This window comes from Heterodontus francisci, chromosome 4 (genome assembly GCF_036365525.1).
Source record: "Heterodontus francisci isolate sHetFra1 chromosome 4, sHetFra1.hap1, whole genome shotgun sequence".
Taxonomy (NCBI): Eukaryota; Metazoa; Chordata; class Chondrichthyes; order Heterodontiformes; family Heterodontidae; genus Heterodontus; species Heterodontus francisci.
Genome location: NC_090374.1, coordinates 117381526 through 117403270, shown reverse-complemented (window position 1 = coordinate 117403270; position 21745 = coordinate 117381526). Strand labels below are relative to the sequence as shown.

Sequence of the window (21745 nt, the reverse complement as noted above, 5' to 3'; positions counted from 1 at the left end):
TGGTGTGTGGCTTGTTGGGGAACTTGCAGGTGGTGGTATTCCCATGCATTTGCTGCCCTTGTCCTTCTAGTTGGTAGGGGTCACGGGTTTGGAAGATGCTGTCTAAGGAGCCTTGGTATGATGCTGCAGTGCATCTTGTAGATGGTATACACTGCTGCCACTGTGCGTCGGTGGTGGAGGGAGTGCATGTTGGTGGATGGGGTGTCAATCAAGCAGGCTGTTTTGTCCTGGATGGTGTCGAGCTTCTTGAGTGTTGTTGGAGTTGCACCCATCGAGGCAAGTGGAGAGTATTCCATCAGACTCCTGATTTGTGCCTTGTAGATGGTGGACAGGCTTTGGGAGTCAGGAGATAAGTTACTTGCCACAGGATTCCTAGCCTCTGACCTGCTCTTGTAGTCACGGTATTTATACGGCTATTGCAGTTCAGTTTCTATTCGATGATAACCCAAAGAATGTTGATAGTGGGGGATTCTGTGATGCTAATGCCATTGAATGCCAAGGGGAGAGGGTTAGATTCTCTCTTGGTGGAGATGGTCATTGCCTGGCACTTGTGTGGTGTGAATGTTACTTAACACTTAACAGCCCAAGCCTGGATATTTCCAGGTCTTGCTGCATTTCTGCACGGACTGCTTCAGTATCTGAGAAGTCACGAATGGGGCTGAACATTGTGCAGTCATCAGTGAATATCCCCACTTCTGACCTTATGATTGAAGGAAGGTCATTGATGAAGCAGCTGAAGATGGTTGGGCCTGGGATACTACCCTGAGGAACTCCTGCAGTGATGTCCTGGAGCTCAGATGATTGACCTCCAACAACAACAATCATCTTTCTTTGTGCTAGGTATGACTGCAATCAGTGGAGAGTTTTCCCCCTGATTCCCATTGACTCTGGTTTTGCTCGGGCTCCTTGATGCCATACTCAGTCAAATGCTGCCTTAATGTCAAGGGCAGTCACTCTCACCTCACCTCTTGAGGTCAGCTCTTTTGTCCATGTTTGAATCAAGGTTGGAATGAGGTCAGGAGCTGAGTGGTCCTGGCGGAACCCGCACTGAGCAGGTTCATGCTAAGCAAGTGCCGCTTGATAGCACTGTCGATACCTTCCATCACTTTACCAATGATTGAGAGTAGACTGATGGGGCGGTAATTGGTCGGGTTGGACTTGTCCTGCTTTTTGTGTACAGGACATAACTGGGCAATTTTCCACATAGCCAGGTTGATGCCAGTGTTGTAGAGGTACTGGAACAGCTTGGCTAGGGGCGCAGAAAGCTCTGGAGATCACTACTGCCGGAATATTGTCAGGGCCCATAGCCTTTGCAATATCCAGTGCCTTCAGTCATTTCTTGATGTCACATTGGAGTGAATCAAATTTGCTGAAGTCTGGCATCTGTGCTGCTGGGGACCTCAGGAGGAGGCGAGATGGATCATCAACTCGGCCCTTCTGGCTGAAGATTGCTGCAAATGCTTCAGCCTCATCTTCTGCACTGATGTGCTGGGCTCCCCCATCATTGGGGGTGGGGATATTTGTGGACGCACATTTGACTTTATTGAGATAAAGGGAAGGACAAGTTTACTAAGTTTTCAGATAAACCATAGTCACAAACTCAGGCAGTGATTAACAGTCTAACACTGATATTACCAGTATTAGAGGCTAGATGGCAGAGCGCACAACCCTTTCTCTTGCAGCTTTTGGTCTTCAAGTTTTTTGGTCCATCTCTCTTTCGCCTCTTGTTTGAAAATTCTCTGCCTTACAGGGACACAGTCAAGGCTTTTTTATCCTGGCTTCTTTCCAAGTAACGCTCCCTTCTCCCAATCAGTGATTAGTCTTGTATTAAAGGATGCCTTTCTTAACCAACCAAGGATCATTTCATGATGATTGTTAACTTTTCGGATTTACGCAAGTAGTACCCCTTGACTACTTTATCTCGATGCTTTTATGTTCTGAGGTTCCTATCTCATTATGAGAAAAGTCTACACAGTAGCTGTTTTTACTGTCTGCTGTCAAGGTCTCACCATTTTACTGCAAGTAAGCATTTTAAAACTTCACATCATCTCCCAGAATCCCTCTACCATGACATCTTGTGTATAGTGTGCTCTATTTCCTAAGTTTTTCCACTTTAACCATACTACAAAGAAGGGTTCTAATAATGCTATATGTTAGTTTATGATAAGTTAGTTGTTCGTTTTTAGTATCTGGATTTTATCAATTAATCTGGTTACTAACTTTTTACAACAGGCAACAATATCTATAATCAGAAATGATTCTGATTATGAAAGAATAAAATGTCAGAATATTTAGAACCTGCATGAGTATTTATATCCTCTGCCCCAAAATGAAAAGATAACTAGGAAAAGTCTAACTATATTATCTTCTGAAATAAAGCTAGAATTTCAAGATATCTGTGTTTCATTTTTCTAGGAGCTGGAACTAAAGCGAGAGCAACAGCAGAAAATCCTGAAAAGGAAAACTGGAGAAATTACCCATCTCAAGAAATTGAAGTGCTCCCCTGTCATCTCACAGGAACAGCAGGTGTGCTTTAGAATGCTGTAGAACTGCCTGGCTGCTATGTGTTATTTTTCTTCTCAACTATATTTTGGATATTGGACCAGAAAATTGGGTCGAGTACAGAATGAGCTGTCGATTTGCTATCACTCAATTTGCACTACTGCCCATTTAATATCCCAATGGTTACTTGCTGAAGTACAGTTCCATCAGCACCAGAACCTTCCAGTAGTTCAGCCAAAGAGGCTGAGTTTCACACACAAACATACCTCTGCAGGTTTGCATTGTTAAATGTAGTGAAATTAAGTGCCACAACCCTTGCTTGAGCTGGTTTTCCATACGAGGTAAAGGCCTGCTCAAGTCACACAAAAAAAAACCCGACCCAAACCAGACGGAACCACACTGGACCGGAGCCTGACCCGGCCCAAGTCCCTCCATTTCCCCCCCGAGCCCAACCCGACCACCGCAATGTTCCCTTTATTTATCTTCCGACTCCCAATCTTCAAGAAGCTGCAGCATGAGCGTGATGATGTCATAGAGACGCTCACTGCGCAGGCTCAGAGTTTCCTTGCTTGACGTCCCAGACCCGCAGCTCAGATAAGTTTTTAACTTTTAACGCTTACCTGCAATTCTTGCTGTGTGTCTCCGACCCGGACCCAGCCCGATTCGGACCCGGCCCAAGCCCGAAGGCCGGACCCGGAAGAGCGGCCCGACCCGACCCGACCCGGACCCAACACATGTCGTCAGGTCCCTTCGGGTTCGGGTCAGGTAGCAGGCCTTTAATATGAGGTTTACATCTGTATGAAACATACAGCAACACTCATTTTTCAAATATGTTTAACAAATTGTATTGGTATATGAGGAATAAGAGATAGGTACAGTACATAAAGTAAATGATAATTCACTGGCAACTGATGGTGTTTACCTAGTTCAGGATGGACAGATAACAGACTTAGGCCCAATTCCAAATCTGCAGCACTTGCTTTAAGACCTTCACAGCCTTCAGTAGGATCTGATATGTACAAATTTTTGCCTAACTTAATTTCATGGCGTTCATTTACTCTGGAATTTATCTTGTTTCTGACACCAAGAAACGTTGTTATTCCTATTGCTGGAATGAGCCTTTTATTTTGTTTAAAGCACTCGATAGCAGGTGACGTCAGTATTGATATAATGTGGAAATGTTAAGAGTTCCGACTGGTCCTAGAATCTTAGCCTAGTGGACCCCATGGAAATGTAATTGTGCCTGCATTAGTTAATGTGTGTTAATGTCTAGGTCCTGTATATTTGTGCTAGGAAGATGCAGCCAATTTTCTTCTGGTGTGCATCCCATGTTGTCCAGCTTCCAAATACAAAATAGGAAAAGAAAGTGGTGGAGACCCATAATGCCTGGTCCATTTATTCTAGGTTTCTGATCTCTTTGCACTTCATTGACAGGTAGGTCATTGTAGATTAGGTAGGATAGCCGGTATGTTGCATTCATATTTGAAAGCGAAAAATAGTAACACAGCTGTACTTTATGACTGGATTCCGCCATTCCCACTGGTTGCAGGCCATATGTAAGGTGATCTTATTTAAACTGGGCATTGTGTTTAAAATGCTGTCAAGTTTAAGGATGCAGACAGAAAGTTGGTAAGACATGAATTAATTGTTTTTGGCCATTGTGCTCATAAAATAAATGTAAAATTATCTATTAGGGAAGGGTGCACCTTGGATTGATCTTTTTTTGGAATGCACCAGCTACCGAGCAGAATAGGGATCTAATTTGGCACACCCTTGTACATGTGCCACTTGTCTGAAGAATTGGAGGATGAAAAAGAAACACTTTTTGATGCCAGGGAAATCTAGTATCATCGGAGGAGAAGGGCACCTGCATGATGTTACCCTGCGGCATGAATCTATCAGCCTCGAGACTTTTCTGGACCTGCCAGAGGAGCATTGAATTTTAAGGTTTAAATTTACCATTGAGGTAGTCTGAGAACTATGCAGCTGGCTGTAGTAGGACCTGCAGACACTGTGGGGCAGGCTTGGTCTTGTCAGTGCAGTTAAGGTGCCCATCTTGCTTGAACTTCTTGTGCCTCCGAATCTCCAGGGGCCACTGGGAGCACAAGCATGAGTCAGCCACCAGTTCACTGTTGAGTTAAACAGGTGATGAGTGTTTTATTTGCAAGGGCACACTCTCAATGGACACAGGGGAGCAAGACAGAGATTCGCATGAATGACAGAATTCCCAGAGGTCCAGAAGTAATAGGTGGAACCCTTGTAGCAGTTCATGCTTCTGCTGATAGAAGTACCCCTAACATTTGAACCACCATCACTTCTACTGCATACTCTTTAAAAAAAATTCAGTTTGTATGTAGCCAGCAACAATGATTTATGTGGTACATGGGCTTAATTTTCCCGATCCATTGGCGACGAGCTGGGAGGCACCAGAGCTGGCAAAATGGAGGCAGAAGACATCGGGAGGGGAGCACTATGCCATATTGCCAGCAGTCGGAAAGGTGTTGGCTTGGCCACCCACGGGGTAGCCAATTGAGCCACTTGTGGTCAGTAAAGGGCCACTTTCCACCTCCCCAGGCATTTTACCCACGACGGGAGGGCCCACTGCCTTGTGGATAGATCATCCAGTGAAACCTGACGGCCTCCCAGCGGGCTCTGAGGTGGAGGTGCCTCCTTTTTGTGCACTCTATGGCTCACAGATGGGCCCCCGCCAGCAATGGTTGCCCTCGCAGCAACAGCACCACCAGTGGTCTACACCCCCCACTGCCCGACAACACACCCCGATCACCAGGGCCTGCCCACCTGGCCTCTGCTACCTCCAAACATACTTAACCCTTTTCGAGGGTGCTCCATCATTGAGGTGTCCTCTCCCTGGCGTTGTAGCATCAGCAGTGGCCACCGCTAGCGTTGGCGCTGCTGTGGCTACACAGCTGCTGGCACTCTGGGCCAGCAGCTGTTAGGGGCGGGCCACTGTCCTTAATTGGATGGCAGCCCCAGCGATTGCCTCTTAATTGGCCGGTGGTGGCAATATGCCGCCCTGGGTCCCACCGCTGGCTGAAGCGGGGTTAATTCCTGCTTTCAGCTTTGGTGGCAGGACTTCACTGTCAGCCACAAAATTCAGCTCTATGTGTCTAGCAGATCAGGCATTGAGCACATGACTGACATTGCAGTGAAGCTTCCAGCATCTTAATCCATGTAGGTTGTCCTGCAGTACAATCTTATACCATCAAAGTATGCTTATAGCACAGAGGAGGCCATTCGGCCTGTCATGTCCTTGCTGGCTTTCTGCACATGCACCTTAGCCAGTCCCACTTGCCCGCTTCTTCCCTGTAGCCTTTCAAATTTTTTCTATTCACATAATTATCCAATTCCTTTTGATTGAATCTGCCTCCACCACACTCTCCGGTAATGTATTCTAAATCCTAATCACTCAGTGAGGAAAAAAAACTTCCTCATGTCGCCTTTGGTTCTTTTGCCATGTCAGTGTCCTCAGGTTCTTGGCCCTTCTGCCAATGGGAACAGTTTCTCCCTAACTACTCTGGACAGACCCTTTATACTTTTGAACACCTCCATCAAATCTCTTCTCGAAGGAGAACAACTCCAACTTCTCCAATCTATCTCCGCAACTGAAGTCCCTCAGCCCTGGAACCATTCTCATAAATCTTTTCTGCACCCTCTCTAAAGCCTTCACATCCTTCCTAAAGTATAGTGCCCACAATAGGACACAATACTCCAGTTGAGGCCGAACCAGTGTTTTCTAAAGGTTCACCGCAACTTCCTTGCTTTTTTACTCTATGCCCAGGATCACATATGCCTCATTAACCACCTTTTCAACCTGCCCTGCCACTTTCAGCAATTTGTGCACATATACCCCCAGGTCCCTCTGCTCCTCACTCCCTTTAGAATTGCATCCTTTGTTTTATGTTGCTTCTCCTCATTCTTCGAACCAAAATGTATCATCTCATACCTCTCTGCATTAAATTTCATCTGCCACATGTCGCCAGCAGAAGTACTTGAGTGATGCAGTTATTGATATTGAGGAAGCTGTGATAAAGACACATGATCCAGAGCTACGCAAACTGTTGCACCTCACCACAGCAGACTTACATTTTGCAGATTATTTTTGGTGAAGCACGTAACAGAAAATAGGGATGATATCTTTCTCGATGGGACAGGTTGGGAAGGAGGAGATGAATGGATCAGGGCCCAGTTTGCACTCTATATCCATTCCCTTCTTGGCACTATCTTGCAACCAGATAATGACAAAATGTTAGCAGACTATGGCATTTTGTTTGTCACTGCATGGAAGAATACACACAATTTCAGAGTGTGGCATAGCAACAAACACCCGGCTGTCACTGAAGTCAATCCTGGCCATCCATTCCAGGGGCAGTACAATGTCAGATGTCAAACTAAGATTGTCACAATGTCGTCCACCTCCCAGAGGAAGCAGTGAGCTTTCTCGGCGGCGGCGGAGGAGGCGGGAGCAGCCCGGGGTTGCGAGGAGAACATTGCGCTGCAGATGCGCTTCGAGCTGCAGCAGAGTACCTGAACAAAGGCAAGGTCTCCTTCCATGCTGTACACTGGGGGACACTGATTTCGAGGAGGCTGTGCAGGCTGTGGGCTGGCCTGCTCGCCAGGGTCGCGATCCATTTATTGACGAAGACGACACAGATGGAAGCGAACAGGTTCACCGAGAGCCCGATTACCCTGATGAGGCCCTTTCTTAAGTGCATTACTGCTAACCAATTAATGAAGATACCCCACCAGCATTCAGATCACTAGAGGTTAATGGTGGGAGCTGATGAAATGTTTTATTACCTGCACCCTCTTCCTCCACCCTCTGCCCCCCTCCGCTCCCCCTCCCAGCTTGCACCCCTTTCCCCTGCACCCCCTCCCCTACCCCCCTGCAGCCCCCTTCCCAGCTCCCCCTCGCACCCCCTTCCCACCGCACCCCTCCCCCTCGCACCCCCTCCCCCCCCAACCCCGCACCCCCTTCCCCCCACCGGCATCCACCTATCCCTGAGCAGGGGCCCTAACAACCCCACTGTCTTGTGGGTGTCTCGGGAGAGACCAAGGCTAAGGGAGTAAACCCGAACAGAAAATCCAGAGCGGAACCCTGAAGGCAGTCATGTGTCATCTTTGGCATGTTTCCGGCAGTTCCTGCAGCCATACTGGTGCCAAACGTCGTGCTCTGCACTCCTTTGGACCCCACCAGGAAGACCGAGAGAGGGGGTTTTGACGCTTGGGCAACCCACAACCTCCATACATCTGCGCAGGCATGCGCCATGGAGAGGTCACTCCATAGTCGCCTCACAGCGACCAAAACAACACGGAAGGCAGCAGTTACGGGTTATAATTCCAGCTCTGTTGGCATAGAGATTGGGCGCCATGGGTTGCCTTTGTCGGTGGGAGAGGTCATTGCATCTCACTGGACAGCTACCTCCCGCCTCAAACCGGGCAGCCCCCAGTCAGTAAGGTTCTGTCCCACCACAGTCCACCTGCTTCAATGGGTGCTTGGAGCTCAGGGTCATTGCCCGAAAAGTGGACTGCAACACCGCACCAAACAGATGACAAAAATAGGAAAGAAGGTGCCAGTCCTTCGTTTTGCAAGCTAGAACGTCAGAACTATGTGTCCTGGCCTGTCGGAAGACCTTACACAAATCAACGATTCTCGGAAGACCGCCATCATTAACAACGAGCTCAGTAGACTCAATGTGGACATTGCAGCACTTCAGGAGACATGCCTCCCTGCGAGCGGATCTCTAACAGAGCAAGACTACACCTTCCTCTGGCAGGGTAGGAATCCTGAAGAACCAAGACAGCATGAAGTGGGCTTCGCCATCAGAAACTCCTTGCTCAGCATGATAGAGCCACCCTCAAATGGCTGGGAACGCATACTGTCCATCCGACTGCTCACCGCCTCTGGTCCAGTACACCTACTCAGCATCTATGCTCCAACACTCTGCTCCCCACCTGAAGCTAAAGACCAGTTCTACGAGGAACTCCATAATATCATTAGTAGCATCCCCAACACCGAACATCTGTTCCTGCTGGGAGACTTTAATGCCAGGGTTGGGGCCGACCATGACTCATGGCCCTCCTGTCTTGGGCGCTATGGCATTGGAAGGATGAATGAGAATGGACAGAGACTGCTTGAGCTGTGTACCTATCATAACCTCTGCATCACCAACTCGTTCTTTCACACTAAACCCTGTCACCAGGTTTCTTGGAGGCACCCAAGATCACATCGTTGGCACCAGCTGGACCTCATCATCACAAGGCGAGCCTCTTTAAACTGTGTTCAAATCACACACAGCTTCCACAGTGCGGACTGCGACACCGACCACTCCCTGGTGTGCTGCAAAGTTAGACTCAAACCAAAGAAGCTGCATCACTCCAAGCAGAAGGGCCGCCCGCCCATCAACACGAGCAGAATTTCTTATCCATAGCTGTTACATAAGTTTCTAAATTCACTTGAAAAAGCCCTTCAAAACACTCCTGCAGGGGATGCAGAGACCAAGTGGGCCCACAACAGAGACACCATCTATGACTCAGCAATGACCACCTATAGCAAACGTGTGAAGCAGAATGCAGACTGGTTTCAATCTTACTTTGAAGAGTTGGAACCTGTCATAGCCGCTTAGCGCATCGCACTGCTGAACTACAAGAAAGTGCCCAGCGAGTTAACATCCATGCAGCCAGAAGCGCTGCACAAAGAACAGCCAGGCGCAGCGCAAATGACTACTGGCAACACCTATGCAGTCATATTCAGCTGGCCTCCGACACCGGAAACATTAGAGGAATGTATGATGGCATTAAGAGAGCTTTTGGGCCAACCATCAAGAGGATCGCCCCCCTCAAATCTAAATCAGGGGACACAATCACTGAACAACGCAAACAAATGGACCGCTGGGTGGAGCACTACCTAGAACTGTACTCCAGGGAAAATGTTGTCACTGAGACCGCCCTCAGTGCAGCCCAGTCTCTGCCAGTCGTGGATGAGCTGGACGTACAGCCAACAAAATCGGAATTCAGTGATGCCATTGATTAGCCAGCGGAAAAACCCCTGGGAAGGATGGCATTACCCCTGAAATAATCAAGAGTGCCAAGCCTGCTAAACTCTCAGCACTCTACGAACTGCTTTGCCTGTGCTGGGACGAGGGAGCAGTACCAAAGGACAAGCGCGATGCCAATATCGTCACCCTCTATAAGAACAAGGGTGACCGTGGTGACTGCAACAACTACCGTGGAATCTCCCTGCTCAGCATAGTGGGGAAAGTCTTTGCTCAAGTCGCTTTAAACAGGCTGCAGAAGCTGGCTGACCCTGAGGCACAGTGCGGCTTTCGAGCAGAGAGATCGACCATTGACATGCTGTTCTCCCTTCGCCAGCTACAGGAGAAATGCCGTGAACAACAGATGCCCCTCTACGTTGCTTTCATTGATCTCACCAAAGCCTTTGACCTCGCCAGCAGACGTGGTCTCTTCAGACTACTAGAAAAGATCGGATGTCCACCAAAGCTACTAAGTATCATCACCTCATTCCATGACAATATGAAAGGCACAATTCAGCATAGCAGCACCTCATCAGACCCCTTTCCTATCCTGAGTGGCGTGAAACAGGGCTGTGTTCTCGCACCTACACTGTTTGGGATCTTCTTCTCTCTGCTGCTCTCACATGCGTTCAAGTCTTCAGAAGAAGGAATTTTCCTCCACACAAGATCAGGTGGCAGGTTGTTCAACCTTGCCCATCTAAGAGCGAAGACCAAAGTACGGAAAGTCCTCATCAGGGAACTCCTCTTTGCTGACGATGCTGCATTAACATCTCACACTGAAGAGTGTCTGCAGTGACTCATCGACAGGATTGCAGCTGCCTGCAATGAATTTGGCCAAACCATCAGCCTCAAGAAAACGAACATCATGGGACAGGACGTCAGAAATGCTCCATCCATCAATATCGGTGACCACGGTCTGGAAGTGGTTCAAGAGTTCACCTACCTAGGCTTAACTATCACCTGTAACCTATCTCTCGATGCAGAAATCAACAAGCGCATGGGAAAGGCTTCCACTGCTATGTCCAGACTGGCCAAGAGAGTGTGGGAAAATGGCGCACTGACACGGAACACAAAAGTCCGAGTGTATCAAGCCTGCGTCCTCAGTACCTTGCTGTACGGCAGCGAGGCCTGGACAACGTATGTCAGCCAAGAGCGACATCTCAATTCATTCCATCTTCGCTGCCTCCGGAGAATCCTTGGCATCAGGCGGCAGGACCGTATCTCCAACACAGAAGTCCTTGAGGCGGCCAACATCCCCAGCATATGCACCCTACTGAGTCAGCGGCGCTTGAGATGGCTTGGCCATGTGAGTCGCATGGAAGATGGCATGATCCCTAAGGACACATTGTACAGCGAGCTCGTCACTGGTATCAGACCCACCGGCCGTCCATGTCTCTGCTTTAAAGACGTCTGCAAACTCGACATGAAGTTCTGTGACATTGATCACAAGTCGTGGGAGTCAGTTGCCAGTGATCGCCAGAACTAGCGGGCAGCCATAAAGGCGGGGCTAAAGTGTGGCGAGTCGAAGAGAGTTAGCAGTTGGCAGGATAAAAGACAGAAGCGCAAAGAGAGAGCCAACTGTGTAACAGCCCCGACAACCAATTTTATCTACAGCGCCTGTCACTCTAGAATTGGCCTTTATAGCCACTCCAGGCGCTGCTTCACAAACCACTGACCACCTCTAGGCGCTTACCAATTGTCTCTTGAGACAAGGAGGCCAAAGAAGAAAGAAGAACATATCCACCAGCCTATGTCCACTGAAAGTCTATCACTATCCTCCTAACAGTTCACAACACTTTCAAGTTTTCAGTCCTCTGCAAATTTTGGAATTGTGCCCTGCACATCCAAGTCCAGATCATTAATATCGATCAAGAAAAGCAGTGGTCCTAATACTGCCCCCGGGGGTACCCACTGTATACTTTCCTCCAGTCTGAAAAACAACTGTTCACAACTACTCTGTTTCCTGTTCGTCAACCAACTTCATATGCATGCTGCCACTGTCCCTTTTATTCCATGGGCTTTAACTTTGCTGACACGCCTGTTATGTTGCACTTTGTCAAACGCCTTTTGGAAGTACCTGTACACGACATCAACCGTCTCTTCATTACCTCATCGAAAAACTCAATCAAATTTGCCCTTAACATATCCGTGCTGGCTTTCCTTAATTAATCCACCCTTGTCGAAGTGACGGTTATTGTTTCTAACAGATTTCCCACCGTCGAGGTTAAACTGACTGGGCTGTAGTTGGTCTGCTTATTCATACACCCTTTTTTGGACAAGGATGTAACATTTGCAATTCTCCAGTCCTCTAGCACAACCCCTGTATCTAAGTAGGGTTGGAATATTATGGCCAGTGCCTCCGCAATTTCAACCCTTACTTCCCTCAGTATCCTCGATGTATCTGATCCGGTCCTGGTAACTTATCAACTTGAAGTACAGCCAGTCTTTCTAATACCTCCTCTTTATCAATTTTTAACCCATCCGGTATTTCCACCACTTTTTGCGCTACGACTTTGGCAGCATCTTCCTTGGCAAAGTACTCATTTAGTACCCCAACCATGCCCTCTTGGAAGTCACTAAGCTCAATCATCTGTGAAGCAGCAGAAGCATCATTTGGTAAAGGCGGAACCTGCAACTAGGGCTGATTTGAGACCTACTCAGCTGAGTTGATATCTGTCATTGATGCAATAAACAAAGCTTACATGATGCATAACATAAAGGCTGCGTTTGCTGACAATGCGGCCACTAGGTGGCGTTGTACTGGCACATGCGCAAATGCAGCCTGTTCAACTAAAACGTCACAGTCAGCGACGTTCAGGCAGCTGCCAGGACTAAAGATGCCGTTGCTCAAATAATCACACAAAGGCAACGTAAACACATGGCAGCACATCATGGCCGGAGAGATCGGCTGGCTGGGAAATAGCCGGAGAGAGCGGGCAGGGGGGAATGGCCGGAGGGGGGTTTGCGGGGGGTTATGGCCGGAGAGAGTGGGCGGGGGGGGGTGGGCTTTGCGGGGGGTTATGGCCGGAGAGAGTGGGCAGGGGGTGGGGGTGGCGAATGGCCGGAGAGAGCGGGAGGGGGGAATGGCCGGAGAGCGGGCGGGGGGTCAGGAGTAGAGCGCACCCACCGCCACCAAGGTCTTCGGCCGCTCCCTTCCCGCTCCCCCCCCCCCCCCCCCCCCCCCGGCCGCGCTCACCCCGCTTCCCCCCCACACTCCGCTCTCTTCCCTTGCTCACTCTCCCACGTTATGCGATGACGTCATCTGGGCATGCGTATACCAGTCCTGCCAATTTACGTTATGACGTCATCCACGCATGCGCCAACTGGTTGTGGTGATGCGGAACACAGGGCACGCGCAAGAGCAGGAGCCCTTTTGCGCATGTGCGCAGGTTGGCGCAGTCGAATGACGTCCCCGCCAGCTGCGTTGTCAAGAATCACTTTGTAACATAAACACAACAGGTAAGACACTGCATGGCCTGAAAGAAGCCAAGATAGCTGTGCAAAGGAGAGGGAGATACTTTGCAAACAATCACTGGATCAGTTTATGTCAAGTAATCCAAACTGCATGTGACAAAGGAAATCTATGAGCTATGTACAAACGGATCAAAAGGGTGCTTAGCCCTGCCATCACCAAAGTTGCTTCCCTGAAGTCAGCAGATGGTAAAGTCCTCACCGACAAAAGTAAGCGGATGTCCCGCTGGGTTGAACACTACTGTGAACTGTACTCCTACGAGTTGGATATCTCCCTGTCTGTGCTCGATGCTCTCCAGCAACTTCCTGTTATGGATGAGTTAGATGAAGAAATCACTGGCGCTCGAGAAGGCCATAGATTGCCTAGCGTACAGAAGGGCACCCACAAGGATGGAATCCCAGCCGAACTGCTCAAGCACAGAAAGTTCCATCCATTGGAAACACCTTTATGACTCTCTGCTGGAAAGTAGGCTCTGTTCCGCAGGAGATGCGTGATGCCAAAATCATCACACTATACAATACCAAAGGTGAGAGAGGAGACTGCAACAATTACAGGGCCATCTCACTCCTTACCGTCATGGGGAAGGCCTTTGCTAGGGTCATACCTAAAAGACTTCATTTACTTGCAGACTGAGTGTACCCGGAAGCACAGTGCGATTTCCGTGCCGGCAGATCTACTGTGGGTATGATCGTCTCCATACGCCAGCTGCAAGAGCAGTTTACCTTACTTTTGTAGATCTCACCAAGGCATTCGACACCGTCTATAGAGCAGGTGTTTGCAAGATTTTGGGAAAAAGTGGCTGTCCACTGAAGCTGATCAGTCTCATCCGCTCCTTCCATGACAACATATACTGCACTGTACAGTTTGACGGCTCCACTTCCGACAGTTTTGGAGTGAACAATGGAGTGGATCAGGGTTGTGTTCTAGCACCCAATCTGTTTGGCACCACCTTCTTCATGTTCCTGACCTTCGCCTTCCGTGCAGATATGGAAGGAGTCTACATGCACATTAGGTCAGACGGTATCCTCTAGGAACGTAGAAGCAGGGGTAGGCCATTCAGCCCATTTGAGCCTGCTCCACCATTCAGTACGATCATGGCTGATCATCCGCTTCATTGCCTTTTTCCCACACTATCCCCATATCCCTTTGTCATTGGTATTTAGAAATCTGTCAATCTCTGCTTTAAACATACTCAATGACTGACCTTTAACAGCCCTCTGGGGTATAGAGAATTCCAAAGATCCACAACCCTCTGAGTAAAGAAATGTCACCTCATTTCGGTCCTAATTGACTTGCCCTTATTTTGAAATTGTGTCCCCTGGTTCTAGACTCCCCAACCAGGGGAAACATCTTACCTGCATCTACCCCGTCTATCCCTCTAAGTATTTTGAAGATTTCAATGACATCACCCCTTATTCTTCGAAACTCTAGAGAATGCAGGCCCAGTTTTCCCAATCTCTCTTCATAGGACAGTCCCACCACCCCGGGAACAAGTCTGGTGAACCTTCATTGCACTCCCTCTATGGCAATAATATCCTCCCTGAGGTAAGGGGACCAAAACTGCACACAGTACTCTAGGTGTGGTCTAACCAAGGTTCTATACAATTGAAGCAAGACTTTGCTACTCCTGTACTCAAATCCTCTTGCAATAAAGGCTAACATACCATTAGCCTTCCTAATTGCTTGCTGCATCTGCATGTTCGCTCTCAGTGACTTATTGACAAGGACACCCAGGTCTCTTTGTACATCTACACTTTCTGATCTTTTACCATTTGAGAAATACTCTGCACATCTATTCCTCCTACCAAAGTGGATAACCTTACATTTTTCCACATTGTATTCCATCTACCACGTTCTTGCCCACTCACTAAGTCTGTCCAAATCCCCTTGAAGCCACTTTGCATCTTCCTCGCAACACACATTCCCACTTAGTTTTGTGTCATCTGTGAACTTGGAAATATGACATTTGGTCCCCACTTCCAAATATTGTGCACAGCTGGGGCCCAAGTACTGATCCTTACGGTATCCCACTAGTCACAGCCTGACAACGTGATAATGACCTGTTTATTCCTGCTCTCTGTTTCTGCCTGTTAACCAATCCTTAATCCATGCCAGTATATTAGCTCCTATCCCACATGCTTTAATTTTGCTAACCAACCTCCTGTGAGGGACTTTATCAAGAGCCTTCTGAAAATCCAAGTATACTACATCCAGCAACTCCCCTTTATCAATTCTGTTAGTAACATCCTCAAAAAAACTCCAACAGGTTCATCAAACATGATTTCCCATTAATGAGTCCATGTTGACTATGCCCAATCAGATCTTTATTATCCAAGTGTCCATTTATCACATCCTTTAGATTAGATTCTAGCATTTTCCCAGTGACTGATGTAAGGCTAACAGGTCTGATGAAGGGTCACTGACCTGAAACGTTAACTCTGCTTCTCTCTTCACAGATGCTGCCAGACCTGCTGAGTATTTCCAAGGTTTTTAATAACAGGTCTGTAGTTCCCTGTTTTCTCTCTCCCTCCCTTCTTAAATTGTGGGGTTACATTTGCTATCTTCCAATTAGCAGGAAATGTTCCAGAATCTATAGAATTTTGGAAGATGATCACCAATGCAGCCAGTATCTCCATAGCTACCTCTTTCAACACTCTGGGATGTAGAATATCAGGTCCCGGGATCTACGCAACCTTCAGCCCCATTAATTTCTCCAATACAACCTTCTTTCTAATATTAATTTCCTTCAATTCTTCATTCTCCTCATTCCCTTAGATCTCTAATTCTGGGAAATTTCTTGTGTCTTCTTCAGTGAAGACAGACACAATGTAATCATTTAGCTTCTCTGCCATTTCTCTATTCCCCTTTATAAATTCTCCTGACTCTGCTTGTAATGGACCCACATTTGTCTTAGCCAGATGTTTCCTTTTTACATGCCTATAGAAGCTTTTACAGTCCATTTTTTATGTTTTTTGCTATTTTACATTCATATTCTATTCTACCTTTATCAGTTTCTTGGTGCTCCTTTGCTAAATTCTAAAATCCTCCCAATCCTCAGGTTTACTACTATTTCTGGCAACTTTATAGGCCTTTTCTTTTAATCTTATACAATCCTTAACTTCCTTTGTTATCCACGGTTGACTGACTTTTCTTTTTGGGTTTTTGTGCCTTGAAGGAATGTATAGTTGCATAAACTATGTAATAATTCTTTAATGACTATCCATTGCCTTTGTACTGTTATACCTTTTAATGTATCTTCCCAATCCATCTCAGCCAATTTGCTTCTCATACCTTCATAATTTCCTTTGTTCAAATTTAACATGCTAGCTTCAAATTGAACTACTTCACTTTCAAACAGAATGTAAAATTCTGTTATATTATGGTCACTCATCCCTAAAAGTTCTTTTACAACAAGATTATTAATTAGCCCCTTCTCATTATATAATACTAGATCTAAAATAGACTGTTCTCTAGTTGGTTCCTCAACATACTTGTTACAACCAGGTGAGAAAGGGGTCTAGGGGTTCCCTCTCAGCCTTTGCCTGGCTTAACCGTAACAGGGTTTAATTTTAAAAACACCGTGTTTTAGCTCCCCCTCAGTGAATCCTTGTTCACCGCTTTCCAATTGGAAGGCAAAGAAATCAATTAGACAGGTTTTCTTAGACTTAAACAAGAAAGGTGGAAGTTTATTAATTTTAAACTCTAATGTGGGTAACACTATGAATGCGCGATGCGACCACGCTAGCAGGCATACGCAATAAACACATGCAGATAGAGACAGAAAAAGTAGAAGGTATAAAGGGGAAAAGTTTGAGGCAATAGCTGGGTGTATTTACAGTCCTTTGAGTTCAATGTGGAGTCTTTGGTTGCTGCTAAGTCTTGCTGTTCATTGGGGCCCAGTGCACGCTTTACCCGACAGCACTAGCAAATCTACGTGTGAGGATATTAGTCCTGGTCCTGTATAGGTGTAGCCCGTCCATCTTGTACTGGTCCAACCTACCATAGAACTGGTCCCAATGCCTCAGAAATCTGATGCTGTCCCTCCTACACCAATTCTCCAGCCACGTGTTCAATTCATCAATCCTTCTATTCCTAGCACGTGGCGCTGGGAGTAATCCTGAGATTATAATCTATCAAAACTGAAAGTGAATACAAAAACACATTGTGTCCTGATTAGCGAACTCCTCTACGCTGATTTAAGTGTTCAGAAAAGATAGAAAAGAAAAAAAGGGAGGTGGGTGGCAGTACTGATTAGGGAAGACATTGTAGTGTTGGAAAGAGGGAATGTCCTTGAGGTGGCAATGACAGAATCCATTTAGAGTTGAGAAGCAAAAAGAGTATGATCACTCTAGTGGGGCTATTCTATAGATCTCCAAGTAGTGAGAGAGAGATAGAGGAGCGAATCTGCAGGGAAATCACAGATATGTGCAAGAAATATAGAATGGAGATATAGGGGGACGTTAATTACCCAAATGTTGATTTGGATAATGCTAGAGTAAAGGGTAAAGAGGGGGAGGAATTTCTGAAATGTGTTCAGGAGAACTTCCTGGATCAGTATGTTCTTGGCACTACTTGAAAGAAGGCATTGCTGGATCTGGTGCTAGGAAAGCACTTGGGTAAGAGTGATCAGCATACGTGTGAGTGGTGGTGGTAATTGTAAGTTCACTGAACTAGTAATCCAGAGGGTAATGCCCTGGGGACATGGGTTCAAATCCCACAATAGCAACTGGTGGAATTTATATTCAATTAATTTTTTAAAATCTGTAATTGAAAGCTAGTCTCAGTAATGCTGCCATGAAACTATCACCGATTGTCATAACTGGATTACACTTGACACCAGACTCATTACAATGTGGTTGACTCTTAACTGACCTCTGAAATGGCCTAGTAAGCCACTCAGTTGTAAAGGGCAATAAATGCTGGCCTTGCTAGCAACACAGTAATACAGAAAGACAAGGAATGATATAAGGTAGAACATATAGATTGGAAGAGGGCTAATTTTAATGCGATGGGAAGGGATCTAGCCAGGTAAAATGGAACCAGACTAACAAGGAAAACTGGAATACAACAATGGGTTAAATTTAAGAAAGAGATGCTTCAGGTATAGGCTAGGTATATTCCAACAAGGGCAAAAAACGGTGCTCCTTGGATGATGAGGGAGATAGAGATTATGTTGAAACAAAAAAAGAGGGTGTATGATACATCAGGTGAATTCTTCCAGCGAGAACCAGGTCAGATACAGAAAGTTCAGGGGGCGGGGGGACCGGGGGGTGGGGGGGGTTGCTGGTGGGGGTGCGTGTGAAGAGGAAAATAAGACTGGCAAAGAGTGAATATGAGAATAGAATGGCAGTCAATGTAAAAAGGAACCCAAAAATCTTCTACCGGCATGTAGATAATAAGTGGCTAGTAAGAGGTGGTGTGGGGCCACCTCTTACTATCATATTACAAAGAAGTAATATATGCTTAGAGGTGCAGGCAAGGCTAGAATACATAATAAGTACTTTGTATCTGTGTTTACTAAGGAAGAGGAATCTGACAAAATATCGGTAGGAGCGGAGAAAGTAGAGGCAATGGATAGGGTAAAAATTGCGAGACGAGATACTGGAAAGGCTGGCTATGCTTAGGGTAGATAAGTCACCTGGTCTGGAGGGCTTGCATGCCAAACTGTTTAAGGATGTGGGGGTGGAGATAGTGGAAGGGCTTGCCATAATCTTCCAGTCTTCCCTAGATATGGGGGAGGTGCCAGAGGATTGGAAAGTGATAAATGTGATGCTCTTATTCAAGAAAGGGTGCAAGGACAGTCCTAACAACTACAGGCCAGTTAGTTTAACATCAATCGTGGGTAAGGTTTTAGAAACAATAATCGGGGGGAAAAAATCAACAGGCACTTGGAGAGGTTTGAGTTAATTAAGGAGAGCCAGCATGGATTTGTCAAAGATCATGTTGGACTAATCTAATTGAATTTTTTGATTAAGTAACAGAGAAGATTGATGAAGGGAATATGGTGAATATTGTCTATATGGATTTTGAGAAAGCATTTGATAAAGTACCACATAAAAGGCTAATTAAGAAAATTGAGGCTCATGGAATAGGAGGGTCGGTGTCCAATTGGATAAAAGAATTAGCTTAAAGACAGACAACAGAGAGTTGTGGTAAATAGTTGTTTTTCAGACTGGAGGATGGTAGACAGTGGTGTTCCCCAAGTGTCAGTGCTGGGACCACGGCTTTTTTTTTATATATATAAATGACTTGGATATTGGAATACAGTAGAATTTCAAAATTTGCCAATGGTACCAAACATGGAGGATTGACAAAGTCTGGATGATACAAATCGCCTGCAACAGGACATAGATAGGCTAGCAGAATGGGCAGACGAGGGGCAGATGGAATTTAATACAGAGAAGTGTGAGGTGATGATGCATTTTGGCAGAAGGAATAGGGTGAGGCAATATAGACTTAATGGCACAATTCTGAAGAGTGTGCAGGAACTGAGGGACCTGAGGGTGCATGTGCATCGATCTTTGAAGGTGGCATGAAATATTGCGAGAGTGGTTAGCAAAGCATATGGGATCTTGGGCTTCATAAATAGAGGCATGGAGAACAAAAGCAGGGAAGTTATGCTACACCTTTATAAAGCTCTGTTAGGCCCCAACGAGAATATTGCGTCCAGCTTTGGTCACCACAATTCATGAAGGATGAGGGTCCTTGAGAGGCTGCAGAGGAGATTTACCAGAATGGTTCCAGGGATAGGGGATTTTAGTTAAAGGTTTAGGTTGGATAAGCTGGAGTTGTTCTCCTTGGAGCAAATGAGATTGAGGGGAGATTTAATAGAAGTGTACAAGATAAGTCTACAGGCTTCGATAAAGTAGACAAGGAAAAGCTGTTCCCATTAAATGATGGTACAAGGATTAGGGGATACAGATTGAAAGTTTTGGGCAACAAATGATGGGGAAAATGTCAGGAAGAACTTTTTTTATATGCAACAAGTGGTAATGACCTGGATCTCACTGCCCATGAGGTTTCTGGAATCAGAAACAATCAGTAATTTCAAAAGGAATTAGATGGGCAGTTGAAGGAACTAAACTTGCAGGGCCACAGGGATCAAGTGGGGGAGTGGGACTGACTGTATTGCTCTGCGGAGAGCCATCATGGCTGCGATGGCCGAATGGTCTCCTTCTGTGATGTAAATGACTCTCTGACTGTTAAGAAACTGAAAGCCTGTTTTTGAGCTCAGTGCTTTTAAAATGCCTGTAGTTTAGTTTTTTATGATTTCTTTTGCATTGTTTGGGAAAGAACAACAAAATCTGCTGCTGGATGACATATGCTTTAAACTAGTCAATCTCTTGTGGTGCTGCTTACAGGAAGTTCGGAGAAATAATCTCAAGATACTTGTGTTTGTCAGCTTTGTGATGCTGGTTCTCTCAGTCTCTCCTCTACTTTTCTCTCTTTCCTTCTTTACTCCAGTTCTTCTCTGTTTGGCTTCTTTCGTCTGGATGGTAAGTGGGAGTTGGTAGGCACTACTGGCTGAATTTTTCATTGATAGGTGTGGAGCTTCCATCACAAAAGAGACCCTGCCAGAAATAAATTCTGGTGGGTGTATTGGTTGTTCTTGGGTAGGTGGATGGATGTATCAGAACACACCATAGTAGTATAGCAGACTTTCTCATTGGGTGGAGGGATGAAGTCAGGACAGGCTGTGGGAGTGGAAAGCAACAGGAAGGGGATGGAGCTTCACACTGCTCACCTGATGCTAGCAGGGGAATTTAAAGGAACTGAAAGTGTGGCAGGTTTTTGTGGGATGAGCAAGTATTTAAGTGAGGCAGAGCTTATTAAGGTGCAGTGAGATGGGAGGGAGTGAGTATTGTCAAGGTCAAGTGTAGAGAAGGAATGGTTGACAGAGGGGCAGGAACCAAAGCAAGGAAGGGAGGTAAGAGAATGGCAAATATGGTAGAGCCTAAGGGCAAGCAGGGCAGAGACAGATGGGGAGCCAGTATTTTGGTAGCAAGGAATGGTTTTTACATTGGGCCATCTGTTTAATAAGTAAAGAGGAGCATGACTGGTGGAGGTAGAGCCAAGACAAGTATTAGACCTGAAGTAGAGGTGAGCTGGGCCATGAGCGGTTCGGGAGACCGAGCTGGGGTGCAGGGCCAGATACAGAGAAGTGTGTTTGGGAGCAGAGAATGCTTTATACATTGGACCAAAGCAGCAAATGGAATTCACACTGGGTCAGAGGCACACGTTTATAAATATAGCAGAACAGAGTGGGAATGGCGGAATAGTAAAAAGGACTGAGCCAGCCAGAGGTCCAAATGGAATCTTCTTAGAAGAAAGCAGGGTATGTTTTCAAAGTCCTAATCAGTTTTTAAAGGCAGAGGTAAGAGGAGAATGTAAAGAAGGGCTAGAAGGACAGAGGGATGGAATTGGTTATTTACAGTGAGTAGAGGTGAAACAATAATGCAGAGGGCCAGAGGTCACAAAACTGTAAACAAAATGTGTTGACCAGATAGAAAGCAAGGAGGAGCAAAGAGATTTAGGAGTCCAGGAAATCACGAAGAACTAGTGGACAAGTACAAAAAATAATTGAAAAGGCCAATGGAATGTTAGGCAGCTGAAATACAATGGGTGAAAATTATGCTACAGTTGTATAAAACTCTGGTTAGATATCATCTGGAGTACTGTATTTAGTTCTGGTCACCGTACCTCAGGAAGGATATTTTGA

At 46.3% G+C, this 21745-nt stretch overlaps 1 protein-coding gene across 5 annotated transcripts in view; it reads left to right on the top strand.

Annotated features, from left to right (window-relative positions):
- Window positions 1–21745, top strand: part of LOC137369208 (kinesin-like protein KIF27) — a 213962-nt gene that overhangs the window by 143697 nt on the left and 48520 nt on the right. For all 5 annotated transcript variants that reach the window (XM_068030028.1, XM_068030026.1, XM_068030027.1 and 2 more), the window contains exon 12: window positions 2416–2526. In XM_068030028.1, coding sequence (XP_067886129.1) covers window positions 2416–2526 — 111 coding nt within the window. The remainder of the gene's footprint in view (window positions 1–2415; window positions 2527–21745) is intronic.